Raw genomic sequence first — 24,944 nt, 5'->3', positions numbered from 1 at the left:
TCAGGAGGTCAGATTCCCTTTTTGTACGGTTTGCTTTTCACAAACGTGGCTGGCCTGCGAATAAGCAACACTTGGCCAGATGGACTAGAATGGTGATTGCACAAGCTTATGCGCAGTCTGGACTCCCAGTTCCTGCTTGTATTATTGTCCATTCTATTCGGTTGTTGGACCTTCTTGAGCGGCCCGCCGTGGCGCGTCAGCTGAACAATTGTGCAAGGCGGCTACGTGGTTCTCTGTATACACATTTATTAGGTTCTATGCCTTTGATACTTTCGCCTTCTGGGGCGTTTCCTTTGGACGCCGGGTTCTCATACCCGCTAAGGCGCTTGCCCTCCTGTGGAAACCAATGTACCCTGCTGCAGAAAAGGAGAGTTATGGTAGACTTACCATTGTTAACTCTCTTTCTGCGAAGTACATTGGGTTCCACAGAGCGCCCACCCTGACGCACTTAGCTTCTTTGGGTTTGTATGGCATTAGCCGCTGATCCCTTCTCCTGTCGTGAGAACGTGGTTCTATATCTCTTACCTGCTCCTACATTGGACTGGTTAATGAAACTGACCTCTCAGTGGTCTGGAGGTGGGGTTATAGAGGAGGCCCTAATGCATCCTGGGACAGCCTAAAGCTTTAACCTGTTGGTGCCTCTGGATCAAGATCCATCTCTTCACCCCAATGTTTCCCTGTGGAACCCAATGTACCTCGCAGAAAGAGTTTACAATGGTAAGTCTACCATAAATAATAATAATAATCTTCTTCTTCTTCTAATAAGTTATTGGTAGTAGTAGTTTTTTTATTATTATTATTCTTATTATTATTATTATTATTACTACTACTATATTATGTTATCATTGCTGTTGTTGTTACAATTATTTTTAATTTATTTTTATTAGAAACGTCTTTCACAAGTAGTAGCGGGGAAGAAGGTGGATTGTCACCCCGCAACATAAATACAGTCCAGCAGCCACGGATGAAAAAGAGGAAGCGCTGCCAGCGCTTCTCCCAAAAAGAGAACGAAGCCCTAGTGGACGGGGTCCTGCGTCATTACCATCTGCTCTTCAGTAGGCCCAACAGCGTCAGCATTGGCATAGAGAAGAAGGAGGCTATCTGGAGAAAAATAGCGGACAAAGTTTCGGCTGTCGGTAAGTCCCGGCGCAATGCCATCGTCTGCCGCAAAAGGTTCTCAGACTGCAAAATCGGCGTGAGGAAGAAGTTATCGATCATGCGCCAGCACGCCCAGGGGGCAGGAGGCAAACGTCCGCTCAACATTGACCTGGTGGAGTGGGAGCAGAAACTGCAGGACCACCTCGCACTAGAGGCTGTTACCGGAGTCTCTGCCGACCCAGACAGCGGAGCAGAATCCACGCGACATAGGATCGGTATGTTTTCAGAATTCGTTCTTGACGCTACCCTGCACCATCTCACCAATCCCTAATGATGTATCTATTGTAACTTGTGTGTTTTTTCATCACCTGTGTTAAAAGCGAAAGAAGACAGAGCGCAGCCGGTGGAGAGAAACACCGCTCCTCCAACATCGGGTATGATATTTTATTGTCCATCAACCTCATAGCAGTAAAGATATTGGGGGTCATTCCGAGTTGATCGCTAGCTGAAAATGTTCGCTGCGCAGCGATGATGCAAAAAAAGTCACTTCTGCGCATGCGGCGCAATGCGTACGCGCGACGTACTTTCACAACGGCCGATGTAGTTTCACACAAGGTCTAGCGAAGCTTTTCAGTCGCCCTGCTGGCCGCAGAGTGATTGACGTGAAGTTGGCGTTTCTGGGTGTCAACTGACCGTTTTCAGGGAGCGTTCGGAAAAACGCAGGCGTGCCAGGAAAACCGCAGGCGTGGCTGGGCGAACGCAGGGCGTGTTCGTGACGTCAAAACAGGAACTGAACAGTCTGAAGTCATCGCAAGAGCTGAGTAGGTATTGAGCTACTCTAACACTGCACAAAATTATTTTGTAGCCGCTCTGCGATCCTTTCGTTCGCACTTCTGCTAAGCTAAAATATACTTCCAGAGGGCGGCGTCATAGCGTTTGCACGGCTGCTAAAAACTGCTAGCAAGCGATCAACTCGGAATGACCCCCATAGTCCTGAATTTTTTTTTATAGTCTGTAGTTTCTGAACTACAAAATCCTATATTTGTATGTACAGTACAATGGGGTGTTTTCTCTGATAATGCTGATTTGATTACCTTATAACCTTCATTATATGGGTAAGAGACTCAGTACGCAATTGGCGTATGGGGTACCATAAGGGTACGCACTTAGCGTAGCATACGCTCGGCCGTGATCCAGACGCACATGCGGCACGTTCGCTCACAGCTTAATGCGTGGTGTCGAGCACGCTATAGGCGGGCGACTACCGTAATGCTACGCTACCAGCGTAGCGGACGCTCGAGACCACGAGGAGATCACGAGCGGCGCAGACGCTCACAAGATGACAATCGGTAAACCTTGAATGTAACACACAGAAAGGATACTCTTATACTGTAAACCTTGTACTGAAACACTGTAGCGATATAACGCTGCTTAACCTTGTTAATACTAAAGCTGTTTGAGCAATCGAGACGCTCCTATTACCCACTGCAATGTAATGAACACACGATACCGTGCTAAGGTTCCAACACCCTTACTAACAAGCTTTTAAGTTATATCGAAAAAGGTAAAACAGTTCACAAGTCATACACTACAAGCTAACATATAATTCTAACAGAATATCTAGACAAAAATATACAATAACTTTACAATCTTATACTATAACAGAGAGAGAGAGAATATGGCCAATACAAGCAAAGAGCGAGATGATTACAGAGAATTACTTACACACACTGGGAATGATCGCTGCGCAGCTTTCTGGTACCAGCTCCGAGTTAGTCAAGATGAAAACCGTTTGTGGAGAGTGAGAGAGCTGCCCAGGCTGGCTGATCTTATATACACTGAGTACAGTATACTACAAAGGGACCTATAATCTCATTGTTCATTGGACACAGGAATGTCTCCTCGTATCATAACAAAAGGTCATAGGTTAGTTTGAACAGGTGGGCTGTGACTATATCAAACTGCTCAGGTGGGCGGGAATCTGAAGATATAAAATATAGTAAATGTCCAGAAAATACTAATGGCCATATCTATACGCAGGAGCGATTAATCTTTACCTAACCAGCACCGGACTGTTTCTAATAAAATGTTCTTTAGTTAGGTACCAGACACAGCTGTTCAAACCCTGTCTGACCCTTCGTACCATACAAAGAGGAATTCCTCTGTCCAGCGACCATTTACATTAAACCAACTTACAGTCATTATTAAGGGGAACATTATCTATAAAACATACTATTTGGTTTTATTATTTAACGATTGAGTTGCCCGCTAGACGTACACAAACTCTACCGTAAATGCACATACCACGCGCTCGAGCGCATGGCCGAGGCGCCATCACGCGGCTGCGAGTATCCGCACGCACGGGAGAGAATGTGCACGTGCAGCAGGCACTCGCATGAGGTGAATATATGGCAACGTGTAGCATGATATTTTTCTGACTTTGACATCTCCCATAGGGAAAAATGATGTGTCGCAAAGAGAGTCTCCCAACAGGCCCCAGGCGAAAGCTCCATCCGGTAAGTTGGTGTATAGCCTAGACGAGGTCCAGGGGTAGTAACTTTATTGTCAGCCGTGTGAGATTCAGACATAAATTGCGGCCACCTAGGAGTGGGGCTTACGTGTGGCCTTTTCCAGGAGAGGAGATCCTCGGCGTACAGGTGTGCAGTAAAGACGGGGCAGGGCTGCGCGCAAGTACGTTTTGCAAACCGATCGTGCAAGCCTTTGCGCTGTGCATGGTCCTATGGCAGAATTTACTATGGGTTCGTACGTAACTCAGTCGCACCTCGGCTTGTTGCTGGAAGAGTGTAATTGCTCAGCATTGCATCGAACGCCTGTGGGCAGAAGTAAGTAAAGGGCATTTCGATTGAACTTTGGTCTGTGCAGAATTGCGCACTTGCAGAGATCGCTTTATTCTCAGGCGGATGCCTTGCGCCAAGGATAGGCGTGGTGGAATGGTCCGTCATCGACTAAGGTTGGGAACCCTGCCCCGACGAGCCTTGCTGCCTCTCATTTTTATTATGGCTCCCTTATCAAGCCTAGCCTTGACAGTATTTCATCTTTTCCCGTAGGAAAAAATGGCTGCTCACCGATTCTGGAGCTGCTCCACGCTAAGCCTGCAGCACCACCGGGTAAAGCCGGTACGTTGGTCGTGGTGGCCTGCGATCTGTTGTTGGCCACTCTGTGTGTCGAGGGTGTCACCTGTAGACCTGGAATGGAGGATGACTCCTGCCTATAGTTGCCCTTTAGTCTCCTTTCATACCGGTCATACCCAGCTATCCCCCAATATAGGCCGACGGACAGGACAGCGGTCTGAAAAACGAAATATTCAATGCAACGCCTTAGCTAGCCACAACAGCAGTCCGCCCCTATTGTGCCCTCTTTTCTCTCATTCTTCATGAAAACACAGATGTTTATCAAGGAATAGATTCCCGAACCAGGAACCCTAGGGCGACTCCCCATGGTGGTGTAACCACTGGTGGACATCCTAGCGTTTGGACCCATACCATTTTCTACAGAGTGTCCCGTGTCCTGTGATCCCATCACTTCTGGCGCCTCATATTATTATTATGCTCAGTATTAAATCTGTTCCTGTTTCCTCTCTTCTCATAGGGATTGATGTCGGGTCCACAAGAAAGGATCCACGCCTGCCTCACCTCACCCCACCATCTGGTGAGTCCTTATCTGGCCGTAATAACTTGTACATCACCTTCTAGGTCTTTGTATGACCGGGATTGGTCGCCCCCATTTATGAAGGTGAATCTCAGGGTCCTGTCCACTTCTCTGGGCCAAGCCTGATCCGCCTCACTCTTATCTGTTCCAAGCAACAGTAACTTAATGGGCAATGCCTATCAGTCATCACCCATTTAAGTAACGCAAGGCTAAATGGGCAATGGCTGGTGGCAGCAGCCCAATGACCGAATGAGAGGGCAGTGTTATATAGTGGATGGGGTCATACAAATATGGGTCTGAAGATCATTATTATTTAAGGCATCAGGATGTACATAGGAACCGGGCTGCATTATTTTTATTTAAAAATTATTATTTCTCTGACGTCCTAGTGGATGCTGGGGACTCCCTAAGGACCATGGGGAATAGATGGGCTCCGCAGGAGACTGGGCACTCTAAAGAAAGATTAGGTACTATCTGGTGTGCACTGGCTCCTTCCTCTATGCCCCTCCTCCAGACCTCAGTTAGAATCTGTGCCCGGCCAGAGCTGGTTGCACACTAGGGGCTCTCCTGAGCTCCTAATAAAGAAAGTATTTGTTAGGTTTTTTATTTTCAGTGAGATCTGCTGGCAACAGACTCACTGCTACGTGGGACTGAGGGGAGAGAAGCGAACCTACCTGCTTGCAGCTAGCTTGGGCTTCTCAGGCTACTGGACACCATTAGCTCCAGAGGGTTCGAACACAGGCACCGGTCCTCGATCGTCCGTTCCCGGAGCCGCGCCGCCGTCCCCCTCGCAGTGCCAGAAGAACAGAAGCTTGAAGACGGCGAAAGCGGCGGCAGAAGACTCCTGTCTTCATTTAAGGTAGCGCACAGCACCGCAGCTGTGCGCCATTGCTCCCAGCACACCTTCACACTCCGGTCACTGTAGGGTGCAGGGCGCTGGGGGGGAGCGCCCTGGGCAGCAATTGCAGTACCTTTTTGGCATAAAATACATATATACAGTCAGGCACTGTATATATGTAAAACCCCCCACCATTTTTTCACACAGAAAGCGGGACAGAAGCCCGCCGCTGAGGGGGCGGGGCCTTCTTCCTCAGCACACCAGCGCCATTTTCTCTTCACAGCTCCGCTGGAAAGAAGCTCCCCAGGCTCTCCCCTGCAGTATCCAGATACACAAAGGGGTGAAAAGAGGGGGAGGCACATAAATTTAGGCGCAAATTTGTATATACAGCAGCTACTGGGTAAACACTGAGTTGTAGTGTAATCCCTGGGTTATATAGCGCTGGGGTGTGTGCTGGCATACTCTCTCTCTGTCTCTCCAAAGGGCCTTGTGGGGGAACGGTCTTCAAATAGAGCATCCCCTGTGTGTGTGTGGTTGTGTCGACATGTCTGAGGTAAAAGGCTCCCCTAAGGAGGAGATAGAGAAAATGTGTGTGTGAGAGGGTGTCTCCGTCGACAACGCCGACACCTGTTTGGATATGTGTAAGTGCTAAGGTGAATTTATTGCACAAAAGATTAGAGAACAGACAGGAAATCTACCTATGTCTGTCCCTATGTCACAGAGACCTTCAGAGTCTCACAATGCTCACTATCCAAAATAATAAACACTGATATCGACACGGAGTTTGACTCCAGTGTCGACTACGATAATGCAAAGTTACAGCCAAAATGGCTGAAAGGTATTCAATATATGATTATTGTAATAAAAGATGATTTGCATATCACTGATGACTCATTTGTCCCTGACACAAGGGTACACATGTTAAGGGGAAGAAAGCTGAGGTAAATTTCCCTCCTCTCATGAGGAAAAAGAGCGGGAATCTCCAGACAAGAAACTGCAGCTTCCCACAAGGAATTCTCAGGCAGTATCCTTTCCCCACTAGGGCCAGTATGTGATGGGAATCTTCCCCTAGGGTGTCACGTTTGCCCAGACGGTAGCACTAGCTGTTCTCATGGATCCTGCAGATAGCGTGCACATTCTAGTACACTACTCAGACCGGCGATTGTGTCGGCATGGGTTTATAGCGCTGTGGCAGCGTGGACAGGTACCTTATCAGCAGAGATTGAGACCCTAGTATGCATATAGATATATATATATATATATATATATATATGTATATATATTGAAGATGCTGTCTTAAGAGATAGATATATATAAAACATGCCCAAAGAGACATGAGTATACTGGGTCCTAGAGTCAAAGCTATGTCGATTTCTGCTTGACGTGTCTTGTAGAATATGCAATGGACAGATGATGCCAACTTAAGTGGCATATGGAAGGCTGAGGATTGTGTGGAGAAGGGTTCTCGGACCTGGTCTCCACAGCTTTAGCTGGTAAATTCTGATATTTTGCCTTATATTCCTGCACAGCCTAGGAAAGCACGACATTATCAAATGCAGCCTTTCGAATAAAGAAACAAGAAAGTCCGAGGTGCGTCCTTTCTTGCCAGGGGCGGCGGCAGAGGAAAGAAGCTGCACAACACAGCTAGTTCCCAGGAACAGAAGTCCTTTCCGGCCTCTACGAAAATCCACTGCATGTCGCTGGGGCTCCACAGGCGGAGCTAGGCCCGGTGAGGGCACGCCTTCGTAAGTTCAGCCACAAGTGGGTTCACTCCCTGTTAGATCCCTGGGCAATAGATATTGTGTCTCAGGGATATAAGCTGGACTTTGAGAAGATGCCCCCTCACCGACGGCCCTGCCGGCTTCCCCCCCACGAGAGGGAAACAGTGTTAACTGCAATTCACAAATTGTATCTTCAACAGGTGGTGGGTGGTCAAGGTTCCCCTCCTTCAACAAGGAGGGGGTTATTATTCGACCATGTTGTAGTGCCGTAACCAGACGGTTCGGTCAGACCCATATTGAATTTAAAATCCCTGAACATATACCTGAAAAGGTTCAAGTTGGAATCGCTAAGAGCGGTTATTGCAAGCCTGAAAGATGGAGTTTTTATGGTGTGACGGGACATAAAGGATGCGTACCTTCATGTCCCCATTTATTCACCTCATCAGGCGTACCTCAGAATTACGGTACGGGATTGTCATTACCAATCTCAGAGGTTGCCGTTTGGTCTCTCCACGGCCTTGAGAATGTTCACCAAGGTAATGGCGGAAATGATGGTGCTCCTGCGAAAGCAAGGTGTCACTATTATCACGTACTTGGACGATCTCCTCATAAAAGCGAGATCAAGAGAGCAGTTGCTGAACAGCGTATCACTTTCTCTGGAAGTGTAACGGCAACACGGCTGGATTCTATATATTCCAAAGTCGCAGTTGGTTCTTACAACTCATCTGCCTCTCCTAGGCATGATCCTAGATACAGACCAGATAGAGAGAGCTCAGGAGCTCGGGACACTGGTCAGGAATCTATTAAAACCAAAACAGGGGTCAGTGCATCACTGCACTCGAGTCCTGGGAAGGAAGGTGGCATCATACGAGGCCATTCCCTTCGGCAGGTTCAATACGAGGACCTTCCAATGGGACTTACTGGACAAGTGGTCCGGATCACAGGGAGCTTTGGTATAATCCCCATGGTCCTTACGGAGTCCCCAGCATCCACTAGGACGTCAGAGAAAATAAGAATTTACTCACCGGTAATTCTATTTCTCGTAGTCCGTAGTGGATGCTGGGCGCCCGTCCCAAGTGCGGACTTTCTGCAATACTGTATATAGTTATTGCTTAATAAAGGGTTATTGTTATGTGGCATCCTTTTGAGTGAGGCTCAGTTGTTGTTCATACTGTCAACTGGGTAAGTTTATCACAAGTTATACGGTGTGATTGGTGTGGCTGGTATGAGTCTTACCCTGGATTCCAAAATCCTTTTCTTGTAATGTCGGCTCTTCCAGGCACAGTTTCCCTAACTGAGGTCTGGAGGAGGGACATAGAGGGAGGAGCCAGTGCACACCAGATAGTACCTAATCTTTCTTTAGAGTGCCCAGTCTCCTGCGGAGCCCTTCTATTCCCCATGGTCCTTACGGAGTCCCCAGTATCCACTACGGACTACGAGAAATAGAATTACCGTTGAGTAAATTCTTATTTTCTACAGAGTGTCCCGTGTCCTGTGATCCTATCACTTCTGGCGCCTCATATTATTATTATGCTCAGTATTAAATCTGTTCCTGTTTCCTCTCTTCTCATAGGGCCGGATGTCGGGTCCACAAGAAAGGATCCACGCCTGCCTCACCTCACCCCACCATCTGGTGAGTCCTTATCTGGCCGTAATAACTTGTACATCACCTTCTAGGTCTTTGTATGACCAGGATTGGTCGCCCCCATTTATGAAGGTGAATCTCAGGGTCCTGTCCACTTCTCTGGGGCAAGCCTGATCCGCCTCACTCTTATCTGTTCCAAGCAACAGTAACTTAATGGGCAATGACCAGTGACCGAATGACAGGGCAGTGTTATATAGTGGATGGGGTCATACAAATATGGGTCTGAAGATCATTATTATTATTATTGTTTAAGGCATCAGGACGTACATAGGAACCGGCCTGCATTATTTTTATTTAAAAAACATATATATTTTTTTCATATTATATATAATTATTATTATTATTTTTTTAATCAAGGCTCATCTGTTGGAAAGCGGAAGAGAAAGGATATGCGTTTCTTTCCAGGTATTAAATGTCAAACTACAAACTATAAAACAAATTCAGTTTTTTCATTTATTATTCTTATATTGTTTTAAAAATCTACACTCTCTCCATGATAATAAGTCCATGGGCGGACCTATAATAGCTACAGGCTGCACCCATTAAAAATACCTACCTCTCTGTCTTTGCAGCAGGTATCACAGTGATTTGTTACATTATATCGAGGGTAGTTTGACCAGTAGCAACAAGGCGTTTGGAGATAATCTCTGAGAGAAGGATGAATGGCCGCCTCAGTGTAAAACTCTCAGCATTATCACCTCCGACCTAATGATGTTCTAGCTCATGGCTGTGGGTCTGGGTTAAGAATCTCTGTCCAGCCCAGGAGGCCAAAGATCTGTTGCACTAAGTAACTGACACAAGAGAGAGGTCATGTTAGTTTGTCCTCAGTGAGTGTTGTGGTGAGCTGACGCGTTTCGTGTGAATTAATAATTATTTTTTTGTAGACTTGATTATTTGGTATTTAAGTGTCTTGGATGAGGGGGAGAATCTCCTAATTGCATTTAATTCCTATTTGTGAGCCAACTCTCTGATATTGCCTTTACTGATTGTTTACATATACATCAAATTTCATCCCAATATTTCATCCCATTTATATCTTCTTCTCTCCATTCTGTCTTTAACCTTAGTGATGAATAACAGTTGGTAATAACATCCAAAGACTATGCGTAAAGATCTATAGATCAGAGATTCTCAAACGCGGATCTCAAGGCCCACCAACAGTCCAGGTTTTAGGTATATCCATGGCTCAGCACAAATGGTTAAATCAAATTGACTGAGGTGCCAATTAAGTCACCTGTGGACAAGCATGGATATACTTAAAATCCAGACCGTTGGGGTGCCTTGGAGACTGAGTTTGAGAACCTCTGATCTATAGTATTTGTTGTATTTCAAAAGGGACACCAAATGGGAAGTGTGAGCAGACTCTACAGTCTGCAGACCACTCAGGTTCCTGGACAGAAGAGTCTCCGAGGCAAGTTATGGAAGAATCACGTACCGAAATACCGGCTAAAGAGGAAAGGCAGCCCTCTTTCCCACGAAAAGGTATGCCGACCGAGCTCCATATATGCAAATATAGAAACTCAGTTGTAAGGCAAGTATTGTTATGTTGGTTCAATATAAATGAATGTTAATTTCTTTCTAGTGGATACTGGGGAACTGTACTTTAGTACCATGGGGGTATAAATTGGGTCCACTGTATTCTGGCACTTTAAAACCTTTACTGTGTGTATGTGTGTGCTGGCTCCTCCCTTCTATGCCCCTCCTACCAGACTACGTTTTAGAAAATGTGCCCATTTCTCTGGAGCTCCAGAGAGTTTCCTTTATTTCTCTTTCATCCACTAGGGGACACTGGAGTCCTATACAGTAGGGGGTGTGAAGTTTTGAACCGGAGGTGTGGCACAATCTAAAATTAGCATTGTCTGCACAGCCGGCTCCTCCCCCTTCACATCCCTCCTCCCTCAGTTTGAAAAATTGTGCTGGAGGTAACAGCACGTGGGAGCACTGAGCTCCTGACTAAAAATCTAAGAGGGGCTGCGTAACCCTAATAAAAGGGGGACAAGGCTGCCTAATATCAGAGAGACAAAGATCCCTATTGAAGGGACCTGCCTCTCTCCACAGGAGATCCTCCAGCCTTCTAACAGTGAGTACTGGTGAAAGAAGACGTAGCTTAGGCTAGGGTACTTCATGTAATTTTTATTTTTATTTCTCTGACGTCCTAGTGGATGCTGGGACTCCGTCAGGACCATGGGGAATAGCGGCTCCGCAGGAGACAGGGCACAAAATTTAAAAGTTTGACCACTAGGTGGTGTGTACTGGCTCCTCCCCCTATGACCCTCCTCCAAGCCTCAGTTAGGTTTTTGTGCCCGTCCGAGCAGGGTGCAATCTAGGTGGCTCTCCTAAAGAGCTGCTTAGAAAAAGTTTGTTAGGTTTTTTATTTTCAGTGAGTCCTGCTGGCAACAGGCTCACTGCAACGAGGGACTTAGGGGAGAAGAAGTGAACTCACCTGCGTTCAGGATGGATTTGCTTCTTAGGCTACTGGACACTAGCTCCAGAGGGACGATCACAGGTACAGCCTGGATGGGTCACCGGAGCCGCGCCGCCGACCCCCTTGCAGATGCCGAATAGAGAAGAGGTCCAGAAACCGGCGGCAGAAGACGTCTCAGTCTTCATGAGGTAGCGCACAGCACTGCAGCTGTGCGCCATTGCTCTCCGCACACTTCACACCAGCGGTCACTGAGGGTGCAGGGCGCTGGGGGGGGGCGCCCTGGGCAGCAATGTAATATACCTATTCTGGCTAAAATATATCACATATAGCCCCTGGGGCTATATGGATGTATTTAACCCCTGCCAGGTTCCAAAAAAACCGGCATAAGAAGCCCGCCGAAAAGGGGGCGGGGCCTATTCTCCTCAGCACACAGCGCCATTTTCCTGCCCAGCTCCGCTGCGAGGAAGGCTCCCAGGACTCTCCCCTGCACTGCACTACAGAAACAGGGTAAAAACAGAGAGGGGGGGCACTTATTGGCGATATTTATAATATTTGAGCTGCTATAAAGGGAACACACTTATTAAGGTTGTCCCTATATATATTTATAGCGCTTGGGTGTGTGCTGGCAAACTCTCCCTCTGTCTCCCCAAAGGGCTAGTGGGGTCCTGTCTTCTATCAGAGCATTCCCTGTGTGTCTGCTGTGTGTCGGTACGTGTGTGTCGACATGTATGAGGACGATGTTGGCGTGGAGGCGGAGCAATTGCCTGTAATGGTGATGTCACCCCCTAGGGAGTCGACACCAGAATGGATGGCTTTGTTTATGGAATTACGGGATAGTGTCAGCACGCTACAAAAGTCGGTTGACGACATGAGACAGCCGGCAAACCAGTTAGTACCTGTCCAGGCGTCTCAGACACCGTCAGGGGCTGTAAAACGCCCTTTACCTCAGTTGGTCGACACAGACCCAGACACTGACACTGAATCCAGTGTCGACGGTGAAGAAACAAACGTATTTTCCAGTAGGGCCACACGTTATATGATCACGGCAATGAAGGAGGCTTTGCATATCTCTGATACTGCAAGTACCACAAAAAGGGGTATTATGTGGGGTGTGAAAAAACTACCGATAGTTTTTCCTGAATCAGAGGAACTGAATGAAGTGTGTGATGAAGCGTGGGTTACCCCAGATAGAAAACTGCTAATTTCAAAGAAGTTATTGGCATTATACCCTTTCCCGCCAGAGGTTAGGGCGCGCTGGGAAACACCTCCTAGGGTGGATAAGGCGCTCACACGCTTATCAAAGCAAGTGGCGTTACCGTCTCCTGATACGGCCGCCCTCAAGGATCCAGCTGATAGGAGGCTGGAGAATACATTAAAAAGTATATACACACATACGGGTGTTATACTGAGACCAGCAATCGCCTCAGCCTGGATGTGCAGTGCTGGCGTGGCTTGGTCGGAGTCACTGTCTGAAAATATTGATACCCTGGATAGGGACAGTATTTTACTGACTATAGAGCAGTTAAAGGATGCATTTCTTTATATGCGAGATGCACAGAGAGATATTTGCACTCTGGCATCAAGAGTAAGTGCGATGTCCATATCTGCCAGAAGAAGTTTATGGACGCGCCAGTGGTCAGGTGATGCGGATTCCAAACGACATATGGAAGTATTGCCGTATAAGGGGGAGGAATTATTTTGGGTCGGTCTATCGGATCTGGTGGCCACGGCAACGGCTGGAAAATCCACCTTTTTACCCCAGGTCACCTCCCAGCAGAAAAAGCCGCAGGCTTTTCAGCCGCAGTCCTTTCGTTCCTATAAGAACAAACGAGCAAAAGGACATTCCTATTTGCCCCGAGGCAAAGGAAAGGGTAAGAGACTGCAACAAGCAGCTCCTTCCCAGGAGCAGAAGCCCTCCCCGGCTTCTACAAAGGCGTCAGAAGGACGCTGGGACCTTACAAGCAGACTCAGGGGCGGTGGGGTGTCGCCTCAAACATTTCAGCGCACAGTGGGCTCACTCGCAGGTGGACCCCTGGATCCTGCAGGTAGTATCTCAGGGTTACAGGTTGGAATTCGAGAAGTCCCCTCCTCGCCGTTTCCTAAAGTCTGCTTTGCCAACGTCTCCCTCCGACAGGGCGACGGTATTGGAGGCCATTCACAAGCTGTATTCTCAGCAGGTGATAGTCAAGGTACCCCTCCTACACCAAGGGTACCTCAGGTTAGTGGTCCAAAACTGTCATTATCAGTTTCAGACGCTGCCGTTTGGATTGTCCACGGCACCCCGGGTCTTTACCAAGGTAATGGCCGAAATGATGATCCTTCTTCGAAGAGAAGGCGTCTTAATTATCCCTTACTTGGACGATCTCCTGATAAGGGCAAGATCCAGAGAACAGCTGGAGGTCGGAGTAGCACTAACCCAAGTAGTGCTCCAACAACAAGGGTGGATTCTGAATTTTCCAAAATCCCAACTGATCCCGACGACACGTCTGTTGTTCCTAGGGATGATTCTGGACACTGTTCAGAAAAAGGTATTTCTTCCGGAGGAGAAAGCCAGGGAGTTATCCGATCTAGTCAGGAACCTCCTAAAACCAGGAAAAGTATCTGTGCATCAATGCACAAGAGTCCTGGGAAAAATGGTTGCTTCTTACGAAGCGATTCCATTCGGCAGATTCCATGCACGAACTTTTCAGTGGGATCTGCTGGACAAATGGTCCGGATCGCATCTGCAGATGCATCAGCGGATAAAATTGTCCACAAGGACAAGAGTGTCTCTGCTATGGTGGTTGCAGAGTGCTCATCTGTTAGAGGGCCGCAGATTCGGCATACAGAACTGGGTCCTAGTGACCACGGATGCCAGCCTGAGAGGCTGGGGAGCGGTCACACAGGGAAGAAACTTCCAGGGCATGTGGTCAAGCCTGGAGACGTCTCTTCACATAAATATACTGGAGCTAAGAGCAATCTACAATGCTCTAAGCCTGGCAAAACCTCTGCTTCAGGGTCAGCCGGTGTTGATTCAGTCGGACAACATCACGGCAGTCGCCCACGTAAACAGACAGGGCGGCACAAGAAGCAGGATGGCAATGGCAGAAGCTGCAAGGATTCTCCGCTGGGCAGAAAATCATGTGTTAGCACTGTCAGCTGTGTTCATCCCGGGAGTGGACAACTGGGAAGCAGACTTCCTCAGCAGACACGATCTGCACCCGGGAGAGTGGGGACTTCATCCAGAAGTCTTCCACATGATTGTGGTCCATTGGGAAAGACCAATGGTGGACATGATGGCGTCCCGCCTCAACAAAAAACTGGACAGGTATTGCGCCAGGTCAAGAGACCCTCAGGCAATAGCTGTAGACGCTCTGGTAACACCATGGGTGTACCAGTCAGTGTATGTGTTTCCTCCTCTGCCTCTCATACCAAAAGTACTGAGAATTATACGGCAAAGGGAAGTAAGAACGATACTCGTGGCTCCGGATTGGCCAAGAAGAACTTGGTACCCGGAACTTCAGGAGATGCTCACGGAAGATCCGTGGCCTCTACCTCTAAGATGGGACCTGCTTCAGCAGGGACCGTGTCTATTCCAAGACTTACCGCGGCTGCGTTTGACGGCATGGCGGTTGAACGCCGAATCCTAAGGGAAAAAGGCATTCCGGAAGAGGTCATCCCTACCCTGGTAAAAGCCAGGAAGGAGGTGACTGCACAACATTATCTCCGCATTTGGAGAAAATATGTTGCGTGGTGTGAGGCCAGGAAGGCCCCGACGGAGGAATTTCAACTGGGTCGATTCCTACATTTCCTGCAAACAGGATTGTCTATGGGCCTCAAATTAGGGTCCATTAAGGTTCAAATTTCGGCCCTGTCGATTTTCTTCCAGAAAGAATTGGCTTCAGTTCCTGAAGTCCAGACTTTTGTAAAAGGAGTACTACATATACAGCCCCCGGTTGTGCCCCCAGTGGCACCGTGGGATCTTAATGTAGTTTTGGATTTTCTCAAATCCCATTGGTTTGAGCCACTCAAATCGGTGGATTTGAAATATCTTACATGGAAAGTAACCATGCTACTGGCCCTGGCTTCAGCCAGGAGAGTGTCAGAATTGGCGGCTTTATCGTATAAAAGCCCATATCTGATTTTCCATTCGGACAGGGCAGAACTGCGGACGCGTCCTCACTTTCTGCCTAAGGTGGTTTCAGCGTTTCACCTGAACCAGCCTATTGTGGTGCCTGCGGCTACTAGCGATTTGGAGGATTCCAAGTTGCTGGACGTTGTCAGAGCATTGAAAATATATAATTCAAGGACGGCTGGAGTCAGAAAATCTGACTCGCTGTTTATACTGTATGCACCCAACAAGTTGGGTGCTCCTGCTTCTAAGCAGACGATTGCTCGTTGGATTTGTAGCACAATTCAACTTGCACATTCTGTGGCAGGCCTGCCACAGCCTAAATCGGTCAAGGCCCATTCCACAAGGAAGGTGGGCTCATCTTGGGCGGCTGCCCGAGGGGTCTCGGCATTACAACTCTGCCGAGCAGCTACGTGGTCAGGGGAGAACACGTTTGTAAAATTCTACAAATTTGATACCCTGGCTAAGGAGGACCTGGAGTTCTCTCATTCGGTGCTGCAGAGTCATCCGCACTCTCCCGCCCGTTTGGGAGCTTTGGTATAATCCCCATGGTCCTGACGGAGTCCCAGCATCCACTAGCATCCACTAGGACGTCAGAGAAAATAAGATTTTACTTACCGATAAATCTATTTCTCGTAGTCCGTAGTGGATGCTGGGCGCCCATCCCAAGTGCGGATTGTCTGCAATACTTGTACATAGTTATTGTTACAAAAAAATCGGGTTGTTATTGTTGTGAGCCGTCTGTTCAGAGGCTTCTACGTTTGTCATACTGTTAACTGGGTTCAGATCACAAGTTGTACAGTGTGATTGGTGTGGCTGGTATGAGTCTTACCCGGGATTCAAAATCCTTCCTTATTGTGTACGCTCGTCCGGGCACAGTATCCTAACTGAGGCTTGGAGGAGGGTCATAGGGGGAGGAGCCAGTACACACCACCTAGTGGTCAAACTTTTAAATTTTGTGCCCTGTCTCCTGCGGAGCCGCTATTCCCCATGGTCCTGACGGAGTCCCAGCATCCACTACGGACTACGAGAAATAGATTTATCGGTAAGTAAAATCTTATTTCCCCCCCCCCCCTCTTTTTCTTATTATCACTGCTGCCCCCTGATATCAGAAATAGATCCCTCTTGCAGCTACAGCGGCGGGCGCGGGAGCAGAGTGCGGCGCGGGACTCAGACCTTCCTCCCTGTGAGCAGGGAGCGACGGCAGAGAGGCGCGCTGTACAGCGACGGAGACTGGCAGCCGAAGCGGAGCACAGGCGCCGCTACGGGGTTGTCAAGGCGCGCGCCGGCCAGCGGGTCCGGAGCGCGCCGGATAGCGGGGAAAGTCTGTTCGCCGAGCGCCGATGGCAGACACGGCGCGCGCCAGCCAGCGGGCGGCGGGAGGGGAGCCAAAAGTAAAAGCCTGCTGTGACACGACGCAGGTCAGATCCCACCACATCTCCGTTTTAAAAGAACAGCAAGTGTCTTTCACAATAAAAAGGGGTTGCTTATTACATATGTGGGGCGCACATTTAGTGGGGGCCATATTTAATGATTATGGCGCCAGAGTGAAATAATGGATGGGTCCTCCCTCTCCCCTCAGTAAAGTAAGGAAAAGGCTGCTTATTACAAAATTAGCTCCCCCTGCTGCACTGCCTGCATAGTGCATAGTAACATATAGCAGAGTGATCGTTACACAACAGCTCCCTCTGCTGGTGTAAAATATATTTACAGTATATGAGGATCTCCTGAAAAGTAATATAACTTTACAATTTATATTTTCAAGGGACTTCTGTTTCAAAGATCCCGCAGAAAATTCACGGAAGCAAGCGAATACCAACTCTAACATCGTAGCTGATTTACAGTTGGGGTGTGAGGATTGCGAGTCGGCTGGTGTTTTATTTTTTATTTTTATTTCTCTAACGTCCTAAGTGGATGCTGGGGACTCCGTCAGGACCATGGGGAATAGCGGCTCCGCAGGAGACAGGGCACAAAAATAAAGCTTTAGGATCAGGTGGTGTGTACTGGCTCCTCCCCCTATGACCCTCCTCCAAGCCTCAGTTAGGTTTTTGTGCCCGTCCGAGCAGGGTGCAATCTAGGTGGCTCTCTTAAAGAGCTGCTTAGAAAAAGTTTTTTAGGTTTTTTATTTTCAGTGAGTCCTGCTGGCAACAGGCTCACTGCATCGAGGGACTTAGGGGAGAGAATTTCAACTCACCTGCGTGCAGGATGGATTGGATTCTTAGGCTACTGGACACCATTAGCTCCAGAGGGAGTCGGAACACAGGTCTCGCCCTGGGGTTCGTCCCGGAGCCGCGCCGCCGACCCCCCTTACAGATGCTGAAGATTGAAGGTCCGGAAACAGGCGGCAGAAGACTTTTCAGTCTTCATGAAGGTAGCGCACAGCACTGCAGCTGTGCGCCATTGTTGTCACACACTTCACACCAAGCGGTCACGGAGGGTGCAGGGCGCTGCTGGGGGCGCCCTGGGCAGCAATATTTTATTACCTTAAGGCAAAAGAATACATCACATATAGCCGTTAAGGCTATATGTATGTATTTAACCCATGCCACTTATCTAAATCCACGGGAGGAAAGCCCGCCGAAATAGGGGGCGGGGCTTATTCTCCTCAGCACACAGCGCCATTTTCCTGCTCAGCTCCGCTGTGAGGAAGGCTCCCAGGACTCTCCCCTGCACTGCACTACAGAAACAGGGTAAAACAGAGAGGGGGGGCATTTTTTGGCGATATACTGGATATATTTAAGCTGCTATAAGGAACAACACTTATATAAGGTTGTTCCCATATATATTATAGCGCTTGGGTGTGTGCTGGCAAACTCTCCCTCTGTCTCCCCAAAGGGCTAGTGGGGTCCTGTCTTCGATAAGAGCATTCCCTGTGTGTCTGCTGTGTGTCGGTACGTGTGTGTCGACATGTATGAGGACGATGTTGGCGTGGAGGCAGAGCAATTGCCGATAATGGTGATGTCACCCCCCAGGGAGTCGACACCGGAATGGATGGCTTTGTTTATGGAATTACGTGATAATGTCAGCACATTACAGAAATCAGTTGACGACATGAGAAGGCCGGCAAACCAGTTAGTACCTGCCCAGGCGTCTCAGACACCGTCAGGGGCTGTAAAGCGCCCTTTACCTCAGTCGGTCGACACAGACCCAGACACAGACACTGAATCTAGTGTCGACGGTGATGAAACAAACGTATTTTCAAGTAGGGCCACACGTTATATGATCACGGCAATGAAGGAGGCTTTGCATATCTCTGATGCTGCAAGTACCACAAAAAGGGGTATTATGTGGGGGGTGAAAAAACTACCTGTAGTTTTTCCTGAATCAGAGGAATTAAATGATGTATGTGATGAAGCGTGGTTTAATTCAGATAGAAAAATGCTAATTTCAAAAAAGTTATTGGCATTATACCCTTTCCCGCCAGAGGTTAGGGCGCGCTGGGAAACACCCCCTAGGGTGGATAAGGCGCTCACACGCTTATCAAAACAAGTGGCGTTACCGTCTCCGGATACGGCCGCCCTCAAGGATCCAGCAGATAGGAGACTGGAAACTACCCTAAAAAGTATATACACACATACTGGTGTTATACTGCGACCGGCCATCGCCTCAGCCTGGATGTGCAGTGCTGGGGTCGTCTGGTTGGATTCCCTGACTGAAAATATTGATACCCTGGATAGGGACAGTATTTTATTGACTATAGAGCAATTAAAGGATGCTTTCCTTTATATGCGAGATGCGCAGAGAGATATTTGCACTCTGGCATCGAGAGTAAATGCGATGTCCATATCTGCCAGAAGGAGTTTATGGACGCGACAGTGGTCAGGTGATGCGGATTCCAAACGACATATGGAAATATTGCCGTATAAAGGGGAGGAATTATTTGGCGTCGGTCTATCGGATCTGGTGGCCACGGCAACTGCCGGAAAATCCACCTTTTTACCTCAGTCCCCCTCCCAACAGAAAAAGACACCGTCTTTTCAGCCGCAGTCCTTTCGGTCCTATAAGAACAAGCGGACAAAAGGACAGTCATATCTGCCTAGGGGCAGAGGAAGGGGTAAGAGAGGGCAGCAAGCAGCCCCCTGCCCAGGAACAGAAGCCCTCCCAGGGTTCTGCAAAGCCCTCAGCATGACGCTGGGGCCTTACAAGCGGACTCAGGAACGGTGGGGGGTCGACTCAAGAATTTCAGCGCACAGTGGGCTTGCTCACAGGTGGACCCCTGGATTCTGCAGGTAGTATCTCAGGGTTACAGGTTGGAATTCGAGAAGTCTCCCCCTCGCCGGTTCCTAAAGTCTGCTTTGCCAACGTCTCCCTCAGACAGGGAGACGGTATTGGAAGCCATTCACAAGCTGTTTGCTCAGCAGGTGATAATCAAGGTACCCCTCCTACAACAAGGAAAGGGGTATTACTCCACGCTATTTGTGGTACCGAAGCCGGACGGCTCGGTAAGACCTATTCTAAATCTGAAATCTTTGAACCTGTACATACAAAAATTCAAGTTCAAGATGGAGTCACTCAGAGCAGTGATAGCGAATCTGGATTTATGGTGTCCCTGGACATAAAGGATGCTTACCTGCATGTCCCAATTTGCCCTTCACATCAAGGGTACCTCAGGTTCGTGGTGCAAAACTGTCATTATCAGTTTCAGACGCTGCCGTTTGGATTGTCCACGGCACCTCGGGTCTTTACCAAGGTAATGGCCGAAATGATGATTCTTCTGCGAAGAAGAGGCGTATTAATTATCCCTTACTTGGACGATCTCCTGATAAGGGCAAGGTCCAGAGAACAGCTGGAGGACGGAGTAGCACTAACCCAAGTAGTGCTGCAACAACACGGGTGGATTCTGAATTTTCCAAAATCTCAGTTGACCCCGACAACACGTCTGCTGTTCCTGGGAATGATTCTGGACACGGTTCAGAAAAAGGTGTTTCTTCCGGAGGAGAAAGCCAGGGAGTTATCCGAACTTGTCAGGAACCTCCTAAAACCAGGGACAGTGTCTGTACATCAATGCACAAGAGTCCTGGGAAAGATGGTTGCTTCTTACGAAGCGATTCCATTCAGCAGATTCCACGCACGAACTTTTCAGTGGGATCTGCTGGACAAATGGTCCGGATCGCATCTGCAGATGCATCAGCGGGTAACCTTATCGCCACGGACAAGGGTGTCTCTTCTGTGGTGGTTGCAGAGTGCTCATCTGTTAGAGGGCCGCAGATTCGGCATACAGGACTGGGTCCTGGTGACCACGGATGCCAGTCTGAGAGGCTGGGGAGCGGTCACACAAGGAAGAAACTTCCAGGGAGTATGGTCAAGCCTGGAGATGTCTCTTCACATAAATATACTGGAGCTAAGAGCGATTTACAATGCTCTAAGTCTGGCAAAACCCCTGCTTCAGGGTCAGCCGGTGTTGATCCAGTCGGACAACATCACGGCAGTCGCCCACGTAAACAGACAGGGCGGCACAAGAAGCAGGACAGCAATGGCAGAAGCTGCAAGGATTCTTCGCTGGGCGGAAGATCATGTGATAGCACTGTCAGCAGTATTCATTCCGGGAGTGGACAACTGGGAAGCAGACTTCCTCAGCAGACACGATCTACACCCGGGAGAGTGGGGACTTCATCCAGAAGTCTTCCACATGATTGTGAACCGTTGGGAAAAACCAATGGTGGATTTGATGGCGTCCCGCCTCAACAAAAAACTGGACAGGTATTGCGCCAGGTCAAGAGATCCTCAGGCAATAGCTGTGGACGCTCTGGTAACACCGTGGGTGTTCCAGTCAGTGTATGTGTTCCCTCCTCTGCCTCTCATACCAAAAGTACTGAGAATTATACGGCAGAAGGGAGTAAGAACGATACTAGTGGCTCCGGATTGGCCAAGAAGAACTTGGTACCCGGAACTTCAAGAGATGCTCACGGAGGATCCGTGGCCTCTACCTCTAAGACGGGACCTGCTTCAGCAGGGACCGTGTCTATTCCAAGACTTACCGCGGCTGCGTTTGACGGCATGGCGGTTGAACGCCGAATTCTAAAGGAAAAAGGCATTCCGGAAGAGGTCATTCCTACACTGGTAAAAGCCAGGAAGGAGGTGACTGCACAACATTATCACCGCATTTGGAGAAAATATGTTGCGTGGTGTGAGGCCAGGAAGGCCCCCACGGAGGAATTTCAACTGGGTCGATTCCTACATTTCCTGCAAACAGGATTGTCTATGGGCCTCAAATTGGGGTCCATTAAGGTTCAAATTTCGGCCCTGTCGATTTTCTTCCAGAAAGAATTGGCTTCAGTTCCTGAAGTCCAGACTTTTGTAAAAGGAGTACTACATATACAGCCCCCGGTTGTGCCCCCAGTGGCACCGTGGGATCTTAATGTAGTCGTGGATTTTCTCAAATCCCATTGGTTTGAGCCGCTCAAATCGGTGGAGCTGAAGTATCTCACATGGAAAGTAACCATGCTACTGGCCCTGGCTTCAGCCAGGAGAGTATCAGAATTGGCGGCTTTATCATATAAGAGCCCATATCTGATTTTCCATACGGACAGGGCAGAACTGCGGACGCGTCCTCATTTTCTGCCTAAGGTGGTGTCAGCGTTTCACCTGAACCAGCCTATTGTGGTGCCTGCGGCTACTAACGACTTGGAGGATTCCAAGTTGTTGGACGTGGTCCAGGCATTGAAAATATATATTTCAAGAACGGCGGGAGTCAGAAAGTCTGACTCACTGCTTATATTGTATGCACCCAACAAGATGGGTGCTCCTGCTTCTAAGCAGACGATTGCTCGTTGGATTTGTAGCACAATTCAACTTGCACATTCTGTGGCAGGCTTGCCACAACCTAAATCTGTCAAGGCCCATTCCACAAGGAAAGTGGGCTCATCCTGGGCGGCTGCCCGGGGAGTCTCGGCATTACAACTCTGCCGAGCTGCTACTTGGTCAGGGGCAAATACGTTTGCAAAATTCTACAAATTTGATACCCTGGCTGAGGAGGACCTTGAGTTCTCTCATTCGGTGCTGCAGAGTCATCCGCACTCTCCCGCCCGTTTGGGAGCTTTGGTATAATCCCCATGGTCCTGACTGAGTCCCCAGCATCCACTTAGGACGTTAGAGAAAATAAGAATTTACTTACCGATAATTCTATTTCTCGTAGTCCGTAGTGGATGCTGGGCGCCCATCCCAAGTGCGGATTGTCTGCAATACTTGTACATAGTTATTGTTACAAAAAAATCGGGTTGTTATTTGTTGTGAGCCGTCTGTTCAGAGGCTCCTACGTTTGTCATACTGTTAACTGGGTTCGGATCACAAGTTATACGGTGTGATTGGTGTGGCTGGTATGAGTCTTACCCGGGGTTCAATATCCTTCCTTATTGTGTACGCTCGTCCGGGCACAGTATCCTAACTGAGGCTTGGAGGAGGGTCATAGGGGGAGGAGCCAGTACACACCACCTGATCCTAAAGCTTTATTTTTGTGCCCTGTCTCCTGCGGAGCCGCTATTCCCCATGGTCCTGACGGAGTCCCCAGCATCCACTACGGACTACGAGAAATAGAATTATCGGTAAGTAAATTCTTATTTTTTTTATTTAATTAAAATAAAGATAATTGGCCTGCTCCTTTTTTATATACGAAAGGGACAGGTAATTGCCAGCCGGATCCAATACTTTCGCTTCCGTCATCTCCCAGTCTTTCTTTTCCTAGTTTAAAGGGTGAAAGCGCGGCGGGCTACCCTGGTACAGGGTTTTCAAAACAACATGTCTAAGGCAACCAAGACCTCCAAGACCTGTTATGTTTGTACGAAATGTAACAAGAAGAGCACGCGGGTTGGCAGCTCCGGGGTGTGCGACTCCTGCTTAGACAAGGACGCTCCACCTGGGAGCAGTGCTCTGACTAAGGCATGGGAAGACAACCTTGCTAATAGAATCTCCATGGAGATGGCAGAATCGCGCAAGCAGCAATCAGAATGGGCTGCGGGATTCTCAAAGACGATGGAGGAATTTCTCATCAGGTTAACGCCGCCCGCACACACAGACACAAGTGTGCGCAAGGCTGTTAAAAGAACTCTCCCTATGATACCAGAATCAGAAGAGGAAGAGGGTTTTCTTCTTGATACGGAGGAAGGTGAGTTAATTGAACCCAGCCTAGATGCCGACTTTCCAGAAGAGGACTCGGCAATCTCAGGTCTAGACTCCTTAATTGACGCTGTAAAAGAGAGCCTAAGCTTTAAGGACGAGGAAATACGGGAGCCGGAAGGTTTCGATTTGTTCAAATACCAGAAGCCGCGTTCAGCAGTGTTTCCCATTCCTAAATCCCTCCAATCTCAGATAGAGGAGGCTTGGAAACAACCTGACAAACGGTTTCAATTTCCGAAACAATTTCAGGTAACTTATCCCCTACCTAAGGGTGTAATAGACAAGTGGGAGACTCCGCCGGTAGTGGATGCTTCACTAGGAAGGTTGTCAAAAAAGACAATTTTACCGATTCCTAACGTAACTACTTTAAAGGATGCGTCAGAACGTAAAGTTGACACTGCGTTAAAGTAAATTTTTGTTGCAGCTGGTGCAGCGCAGAGAGGATTGCCTCGGTGCCCTCAAAAGGCAGGGGCACTGCGGACAGCAATTCTCAAATTGCTACAAGCAGAGGTCATTATTCCGGTTCCCGCTTCTCAGAGAGGAACGGGGTTCTATTCCAATCTTTTTGTCGTGCCAAAGCCAGACGGGACGGTCAGACCAATACTCAATTTAAAAGTTTTCAACCAGTTTTTAAAAGTCTACAAATTCAAGATGGAATCAATCCAATCAGTCATTGCAGGCTTAGAAGAAGGCGGGTTCATGGTATCCATGGACATAAAGGATGCATATCTGGACTCCTCACCAGGCTTACTTAAGGTTCGCACTGGTGGCGGATCACTACCAATTCCGGGCCTTGCCGTTCGGTCTAGCATCAGCCCCAAGAATTTTCACAAAGATCATGACGATCATGGTTGCAGAACTGAGACTGTTGGGGGTCACGATTATACCTTATCTGGACGATTTACTGATCAAGGCTCCATCTCAGACTCAACTGCTCAAGGATGTTCAGACATCCCATCAATTTCTAATTCAACATGGATGGATTGTCAATTTCAAAAAGTCCAACCTCATACCGACTCAACGGATTCAATTCCTCGGTCTCATCTTGGACACGGTCTTATTACGTGTGTTCCTACCAGAGAGCAAGGTCCAGGACTTACAGAGATTAGTGGCTCGGGTACTGAGGACGCAAACCGTTTCTCTGCACCTCTGTGTGCAACTTCTTGGGAAGATGGTGGCGTCATTCGAAGCTCACCATTCCAAATAAAACTCATTGCTCAGGGAGCAGGCTCACACTGGCTTCTCCATCGGAGAATCCGACTTCAACCACACGTACGGGTCTCCTTGATATGGTGGTCGTTACACAAGAACCTTGCAGCCGGCAA

At 48.4% G+C, this 24,944-nt stretch overlaps 1 protein-coding gene across 1 annotated transcript in view; it reads left to right on the top strand.

The window, feature by feature from the left end:
- The window catches only part of LOC135054487 (uncharacterized), a 181,573-nt gene that overhangs the window by 136,047 nt on the left and 20,582 nt on the right, over nucleotides 1–24,944 (top strand). Inside the window, exons 14-21 of the mRNA XM_063957594.1 lie at nucleotides 888–1,373; nucleotides 1,479–1,532; nucleotides 3,555–3,614; nucleotides 4,167–4,235; nucleotides 4,708–4,767; nucleotides 8,900–8,959; nucleotides 9,329–9,376; nucleotides 10,307–10,453. Of these exons, the coding sequence (XP_063813664.1) occupies nucleotides 888–1,373; nucleotides 1,479–1,532; nucleotides 3,555–3,614; nucleotides 4,167–4,235; nucleotides 4,708–4,767; nucleotides 8,900–8,959; nucleotides 9,329–9,376; nucleotides 10,307–10,453 (984 nt within the window). The remainder of the gene's footprint in view (nucleotides 1–887; nucleotides 1,374–1,478; nucleotides 1,533–3,554; nucleotides 3,615–4,166; nucleotides 4,236–4,707; nucleotides 4,768–8,899; nucleotides 8,960–9,328; nucleotides 9,377–10,306; nucleotides 10,454–24,944) is intronic.

The sequence above is a fragment of the Pseudophryne corroboree genome, chromosome 3 (genome assembly GCF_028390025.1).
Source record: "Pseudophryne corroboree isolate aPseCor3 chromosome 3, aPseCor3.hap2, whole genome shotgun sequence".
In the NCBI taxonomy this organism is placed as follows: Eukaryota; Metazoa; Chordata; class Amphibia; order Anura; family Myobatrachidae; genus Pseudophryne; species Pseudophryne corroboree.
Note: the sequence above shows the minus strand (reverse complement) of the source record. Positions and strands in the feature narration are given on the sequence as shown.